Source organism: Rhododendron vialii, chromosome 8a (genome assembly GCF_030253575.1).
Source record: "Rhododendron vialii isolate Sample 1 chromosome 8a, ASM3025357v1".
NCBI lineage: Eukaryota > Viridiplantae > Streptophyta > Magnoliopsida > Ericales > Ericaceae > Rhododendron > Rhododendron vialii.
The window spans coordinates 10,135,384-10,143,462 of record NC_080564.1 but is presented as its reverse complement, the minus strand read 5'-3'; the positions used below and the strand labels follow the sequence as shown (position 1 = coordinate 10,143,462).

The window sequence follows — 8,079 nt, the reverse complement described above, 5'->3', positions numbered from 1 at the left end:
TATCAGTCCCTTTCACTACCATGATGCTTCTTCCAACGTGTTTCTTTTGCCCAAAGCAAGCGCTTTCTTTCTAGGAATGAGAACTCCAAAGAACAATCTTTTTTATGCTTTAGAGGAATCATTCTTAGGCAAAAATAAATAAATTTTACCCAGAAGACCAAAACATCAGTCTCTATTGCCCCAAGAAAAATGGTTGCTGTGTTCAACAAAGAGCTTCTGAGTTGGTACCTCATCACCCTCAAACTCAAAGAAACCGTAGAAGCCGGAATCCAAAACTTACAAAGCCCTACCGCCGCCGCCCGATCCATCGAATACCCCTCGGAACAAGAGCAATATCATCTCGTGAAACAGCAGCAGCAACAGCGGTCGGACTCATTGCGGATCGTGATCAGCGAGGACCGAAACGTCGACAGTGTCGAAGAGGACGAGGCCAAGTCACCGGAACCCGATTGGGTTATTAACATCAGGGAAAGACTAGAGCAAGCCCGCCAAGAAGATGTGGCGGGCGCCTGGGGAAAGCTGAGCATTTACAGAGTCCCCCAATGCTTTCGAGAAGGCGACGAGAAGGCCTACATTCCCCAGACCGTCTCCCTGGGGCCGTACCACCGCGGCAAGAAACGCCTCCGTAACATGGAACGCCACAAGTGGCGCGCGCTGTACCACATCCTCAAGCGTACCCGTCAGGACGTAAAATTGTACCTCGACTCGGTAAAAGAGCTGGAAGAAAAGGCGGTCGCTTGCTACGAAGGGCAAATCGGCCTCGCAAGCAACGAGTTTGTAGAAATGATGGTTCTGGATGGTTGCTTCGTACTCGAGCTTTTCCGAGGCGTCACCGAAGGATTCAAGCAACTTGGCTATTCGCGAAACGATCCCGTTTTCGCAATGCGTGGATCGATGCACTCGATTCAACGTGACATGATAATGCTCGAGAACCAACTCCCTCTTTTCGTGCTGGATCGCCTGTTCGGCCTCCAGTGCGGTCTGCCTGACCAGAGAGGGATGGTGGCAAAGCTAGCGATCCGGTTCTTCGACCCATTAATGCCAACGGACGAGCCGTTAAGCAAAACTGACCGGAACCGTTTAGAGTCATCGCTCGGACACGTCGCCACTTTCGACCCGTTTTCAGAGCAAGGCAGCCTCCATTGCCTCGACGTTTTTCGACGAAGTATCTTACAAACAGGGCCAAAGCCTGAACCCCGTATCTGGATCAAGCGATGGTCCCATGCCCGTCGGGTGGCCGACAAGCGCAGGCAGCAACTGATCCACTGCGTCACGGAGTTGAGCAATGCGGGAATCAAGTTCGAGAAACGAAAGACCGATCGATTCTGGGACGTGAGATTCAAGAACGGGATTCTCAAAATCCCAAGGCTCCTAATCCACGACGGGACGAAATCGCTCTTCCTCAACCTCATTGCGTTCGAGCAGTGCCACCTGGACTGCAGCAACGACATAACCTCGTACGTGATCTTCATGGACAACTTGATCAACTCACCCGCAGACGTGGCGTACCTCCATTACCACGGGATAATCGAGCACTGGCTCGGGAGAGACGCCGAGGTGGCAGACCTGTTCAACCGCCTATGCGAAGAGGTGGTTTTCGACTTCAACGACAGTTATCTATCGCGGTTGTCGGAAGAAGTGAACCGGTATTATGACCACCGGTGGAATGCTTGGAGGGCTAGCTTGAAGCATAACTACTTCAACAATCCGTGGGCGATCATTTCTTTTGTTGCTGCTGTGGTTTTGTTGCTGCTTACTTTTGCTCAAAGCTTTTATGGGATTTATGGGTATTACAGGCCTCGTTAAGAGGATCTGCAGTTTGTATCTTTGAGCCCCTTTGATTTCATCTTTTTATTTTTATATCTCCTGAGCTATTCTCTCTCTCTTTTTCTTTTTCCCCTTTCTTTCTAAAGAAGAAGATATATGTTCCTTCATTGTTGTTTTCTTATAGCTGTTGAGTCGGGTTTTGAGACAATTTTCTGAAAAGATATGTACATTGTTTGTGTTTCATGGAATTACTTGGGAAAAATTACAAGAACTGACTCAAAGTCAGCCTCTCTCTCACTCAAAGAATGAATTTAGCAACTTTCTGATGGAACTTCTGATTACTGTGTAGAAAACAGAAACGGGACGCCTCCAGTATATACTCAAAGGAGGACCTTTGAGTTGCACGGGAGAATTAAATCCACGTAACCGCTGGACTCTAGAGGTGCCTCGTCCAGATTTGATGAACAAAAGTGACTATGTTCGGTTGCCTCGGGAGACCCTCCGAATTTCCCAAATCCATTCACAAATTTTCCATCATTACTTATGGTAATGGATCAGTATTTTTCAGCTCAACGTACTTGCATTACTCCTGCAAATTTTCATCTGTAACAAGATTTGGGGAATAATAATTACTGGGGACCTCTTTGTGACTAGTAATTTCTATGTTAATAAGCTAACAATCGTCTGAGCCTCTGGTAAACTTGATAATAATTTTGGGGAAGCTAAGCGTGTGTATGTGTCACAAAATGTGGTGCTTGCATAGGTTATGAGGCAAAATACATATACTACCGCATATCTTTTTTTTTTTGGTAACCGAGGAACAACCACAGATACTATCACACATCTTGTAACCACAGATAAATCACGGTTCACGGCTCGCATGTAAACTGGATTGCTTCAGTATTCGAAAAAACGTTTACTAACGCATAAACGGAAATCATCCAAATTACCAACACATCACAAATGCAGGTTTCTTATTCATTAGTACTTCAAAACAAATGGTTAGAAAAAAGGTGCCAGGTGAGTGCATACAAATCTAAACTTAACATAGCAAAGAAACTGAAAATCCCACCTTCTCTAGCATTCCTTAATACACATACGCTAGAAATTAGAAGTCAGAAGAACAAATTAGTGAGAGTGTCATATTCCTTCGGTAGGAAGGGTTGTTTGAGATAAGGTAGTTCGTTTTAGTCCCCTCCGAGCTAAATATCTAAATAGGACAATCGATAGCTTGCCAGAGAATTCAGGGAGGAATGTTGAAGCTATATTTCTGTTAGACAAATAAATAAAAGTCCGTTAGTCAGCCGTTAAAAGAGTTGTTGAATGAAGGCAACAATACAAACTACCTGAAGTTTTAATCTCTAGGAAGAAGGCTTGCGCTTTCAGCAGAAGCTGCTGCCCTAACATCGTACCTCTGAAAGGAAGTTTTCAGAATTGAGAACGAGAAGCTAATCACAACCATATTATACCAACAATGAGTTCAAAAGCATAAGATGGAAATACCCGTTTTCCAAAGGAGAATGGAACATATCTGTGCTTAACCATATGCATTATCTGTTTCTTCATGGTAAGTGTGAATAGCAGCACCCAGTAGAAAAGTAGTATTGGCCAAAACACTGGCACATCAAATATGCGGAAGAACGTCACCACAAAAGCAATGCAAAAGGCTTTTGTCATTGAGTACCTTAAGAAACAAAAAGAACGGGAAAAAAACTAGTCAATCAACAAAAAGAAGAGACACTGATCATCAAAACATGAATTTATGAAAAGGGATAAACCAAAAGCAATTGAGTGAGACGTCTGATCTATCTTTAGTGAAAAATCTGAAAAATGATCCAAAATATCTAACAAATTGGAACCAACGTAGTCAATTGAGGATGCATATATCCCATATTTAGTGCAAAAATATGTTAAGAAAAGTAAAATAGAAGAGAGCGTACACCTGGCTAGTACCTATTAATAGGTGTCTCATGTCTATCCGGAACTATAGCCCTCCCAGACATTAACAAGAGTGAATACAATTTGAAATAATAATGATAACTAATATAGAAAAATCTACTGTATAGAGTTTTAGCATCAATTACAAAATATCCAAAGTTTTCAACCATATAACATGTTCAACAAAACAAAAGAAAGTTACTGTGGGGTTCTGGTTTGATCAGTGTGAGCTAGGTTGATCCTCCGGTTCATGCACAGGTACCGTCCTCTCCGCCCTCAGGTGTCCCGTCCGTCTTCCTGCTCCAAGTGACTTGCAAGAAGTCGCAAGGCCAGCCCCACAACCCTCCAACGATCAAGTCAGTCTGTGGAGAAGGAGGAGCAAGTGTACTTCACTAGGAGCGGCGTACCTTTTTAGGGTTTATACTTCACCTTATGTGTTTATGGGGCTGCCTGGATGAAAGGAATCGGGAAAGATCTGGGATTAAGGGGTCATCAATTTAGCTCCAAAAATGCTTGGGGAAAGGTTGCATGGCCTTTCGGCTTATTACAGTCATCATCAGGTCAGATTAATTGGGTACAAGCGAGAAGGTAGTCTCCCATGGTTGTCATGCGAGGAGTTGTTCGGCTGGTGCAAGGGTGGTCATCGGTGATGGAAGAGCTCGAGGGTGGTCACCGAATGCTGGGAAGAACTCACTGGAGGTTAATTGTGTAGGCCAGATTTCCTGAAAAAGGCGTAAGGCGATACACCAAAAACCATAAAATGCGTCTAGTGTGCTGGGAGAATTTTGTCCCAACACGATGCACACGCGGTTCGCAATTTTTTACCTTCGGAATGCAACGTATCGTGTGATGTGTATTGCAAATCCTAATACTTTGCCCACACTGACTAGAACCAGTGTAACTATTTACACATGACTATTGATATCTGAAAAGGGAAAATTTTGCATGCAGGTTAGAAACATCCGGTAATATTAATTTGACAACTAAAGTTAGCTTGCTAGACTTGGGTCGCAACCACGAAGACGGATACCCAAAAAACTTTCTCATGCCAAAGGTGTAATTGCAGCAACAAAAAACCTACAGAAATATCTACAACCAATGTAGTCCATTCTCAACCACCGTGTTTCTCAAGGGTTCGTATCAACAATAATTGGCTCTGGAGTAACACTATTGTTGCTTTTATTGACCATATTGAGAAGTTAAATAAAATAAAGTTACCATTCTAGGTAACAGCTTGAAGCTTTTATTTAAGTTGGTGGTAAGCAACTCATTCAACATGTTATAAGAACAAGTTGAGTAGGTGGAGCTCTTGGGAGATTGACAAGTTCGAAACCATGAAACATAACTAGGGATGCGAACATGAATTCTCATATCATAAGAGGGAACCTTTGAGGTAAACAGGGATGACCGCTACAAATGAATTCCACATAAATGTCCAATGAAGGGGCTAGAATTGACATTTCTATAGCACATGGCCTAGTGGAATTGAAAACCATAGGTCGTTTACAGTTAGCCAGCTAATCAACCTGGAATCAAACCCTGGCAGCCCCTTCCCCTTCCCCTTCCCCTTCCCCTTCCCCATCCCCATCCCCATTCCCTCCCCCTTCTTATAGAGCAGAACAGATATTCTTTTCCAAACAACTAAGCTGCTTCCAACTGATTTGATAGAATATTGAAGTCTCAACAAAAGTTTCCACAACAATCTATTGCGAATTCAAGCGATCTTCATTCTCTACTCCTCTCTATCTAAAAGAGCAGTAAAGAATTTTGTACAAATATAACCACAGCTTCTAATTGAACAAAGTGAAAAAATGCAATCTTTATTGTCTCATAGAACTATAGAACAAATGCTAGCGACTTTAATTGAGTCATCAAGTCTGTTAATCAAAGTATACTCCAATTTACCAAAAAAAGAGAGGGTTATATTCATTCCAATTTGAGTACAATAGAGACCGATATTGCACCAGTCTCCAATCTGATAATAAAACAGTTTGACCTAATTCTGCAGGAGGGGTCGCCTACGTGCGGAGGCTTGTTGAGAATACAATGAAGTTAGCAGCTTGAACTCTAAGATGTGTTTGTGGTCAACTACTGAAACAGATCCTACTCTACAACAATTATATGCTTCAATACGGGGGAGGCCCTCCTTGACAAGGCCCAAGGCAAAGAAGTGCACTGCTTTTATTGAGTTTTATACGTTCTCTATGACGGTCTTTAGACAAGAAGACCACTTTTTCGCTGGGTCCTTTGAGTAAGGTGTGGCTATTTTCCTTAGACTTTCTGACAACGGCTGTTCTTTGGTAGTACCTTGTCAACAAAAATCTAGTTTTGGGGCCTTTAAAGATCCTAACACATCACGTAGTGTAAAAATATGAGGCCTTCAAAAAATGAGGACCATGGGAAATTGCCTCAATTGCAATGCTATTGTGGCCTTGCCCTGCTTCCATATTCAACAAATCACACAAAACACATCATCCACACATCTCAATCTCCACGGGAAGCAAACTAACCATCAAAATCTTTGCTTTTTTAGCAAAGAACTACAACTTTGCTAAACGCCACGCACATTACAAAACAGATAATCTAGAACACAAACTAACAATCCAATGTGTACCAAAACTTCTAATTGAACAAATATAACCACACCTTCTAACTGAACAAAGTGAAAAAATGCAATCTTTGCTGTCTCATAGGACAAACACTAATGACTTTATTGAGCCATCAAATCTGTTTATCAAAGTGCATCACCGACTGACCAAAAACAAAACTAGGTTACTTTATCCCAATTATCGTAAATTAGTGAGCGATATTCAATCGGTCTTCCATTGGATAACTAAAATAGTTTGACCTACTTATGAAGGAGGCGTTGCCCGCATGAGGAGGTTTGTTGACTGTACAATAGCAATTTGAACTTTAAGATGTCTTGGTGGTCCTCTACTCCAACAGATGCTACTCTTAAGCACTTATATACTTCCATACAGGAGCGGCCATAGGAAATTGCCGCAATTGCTATACTATTGTGGCCCTGCCCTGCTTCCATATCCAAGAAATCGAACAGCACATCATCCCCGCATCTCAATCCCCACGAGAAAGCAAACTAACCATCAAAATCTTTTAAAGAGTTACAACTTTGCTAAAAGCCAAGTACATTGCAAAATAGATAATCTAGAAACACAAACTAACAATCCAATTTGTTCCCAACCAACTCAACACACTAAACCCTATCGTTTCAATAGGAACTGAAAATATCCTCACGTCTCCTCAAGACCAATTAATCACGCTTTCACACACTTGTTTGACTGTGTTTAAAACCGATTTTATTTTTTGGTAATCCCCGGGCTAGCTTGCGTGCATCTTGGACTAATCCCTACAATCCCTCCCACAACCGTTTCACATGCTTAGGTGTCCTGGGCCAACTTGTGTGCACCTTGGACTAACCCCAACAACCCTCCCTTCCACGGCCGTTAAAGCATGGGGTGAGGTAGCCCCAAGAATTGTTGGCAAGGAAAATCGAACTTGAGACATTACGAAGCCTAAAACCGAATTCAATTTATCATCATTCATTTCCAAATTTTCCACGTAAAACGAAGAGAGACACGCACCAGAATTTGAACTCGGGGAGGCGGCGGACGAAGGGGCGGAACTCGTCGGAGCCGCGAGTGGGGAGGGAGGGGTCATCGGAGAGGTCGTGGAACTCGGGATCAACCTGAGGGGAGAGAAACGCGATGAGGAGGTTGAGGACGTAGATGCCGAGCGCGTAGGACACGATGTAGAAGCCCTCGACGAAGAACACGCGGACGGCGTAGACGATCGCCACGGCGGCGAACGCGAGCCATCGGTGGAGGACGAACGGGGTCGACTTGTCCAGTAGGTGTTGGAAGCGTCGGGACGCGGCGTGGGTCCACCGTGACGCGGCCGCCGCGGGGGAGTTGGAGGAAAGGTCGTCGGAAGTGCCGCCGACTGTTCCGGTAGTATCCATGGGGGACTATGTGAGGGTTTGTTTGGTTGATCGATTCGTCGGTTTTATCTCTCTCCTGTGTTTTGTGCTGAGAGAGAGAGAGAGATGCATGCGATCAGAATTTTTTTGGGGTCGGGCTCCATATAGGTTCATGATTCTTTATGAGAGCTGCTTTTCCCCCCCCCCCCCCCTGACACCCCACCCCCCCCGGCCCCACACCCCATTTCCCATATTACCCCCTCCCCTCCCCCCATTTTACTTCTCCTGCCCCTCCCTCCTCCCATTTACTTTTTTTTTTCTCTCTTCTTCTCCTGCTTCCCCCCTCCCTCCATTTACTTTTCTTTTTCTTTTTCCCTCTTTATTTTCTTTTTGTTTCTTTTCGGCTGGATTTTTTTTTGTCGTTTTTTTTCTCTTTA

At 43.7% G+C, this 8,079-nt stretch overlaps 2 protein-coding genes across 2 annotated transcripts; one reads left to right on the top strand and one right to left on the bottom strand.

Annotated features, from left to right (window-relative positions):
• LOC131336195 (UPF0481 protein At3g47200-like) lies at positions 1-1,934 on the top strand. Its single transcript, XM_058371936.1, has one exon. The coding sequence runs from the start codon at positions 190-192 to the stop codon at positions 1,804-1,806; it is 1,617 nt and encodes a 538-aa protein (XP_058227919.1). The 5' UTR covers positions 1-189; the 3' UTR covers positions 1,807-1,934.
• Positions 1,935-3,113: 1,179 nt separating this feature from the next.
• Positions 3,114-7,819, bottom strand: LOC131336196 (protein RER1A-like). Its single transcript, XM_058371937.1, has 3 exons — positions 7,308-7,819; positions 3,271-3,451; positions 3,114-3,181 (listed from the first exon to the last, which is right to left on the bottom strand). The coding sequence occupies exons 1-3, from the start codon at positions 7,682-7,684 to the stop codon at positions 3,122-3,124; spliced, it is 618 nt and encodes a 205-aa protein (XP_058227920.1). The 5' UTR covers positions 7,685-7,819; the 3' UTR covers positions 3,114-3,121.
• Positions 7,820-8,079: the final 260 nt, after the last annotated feature.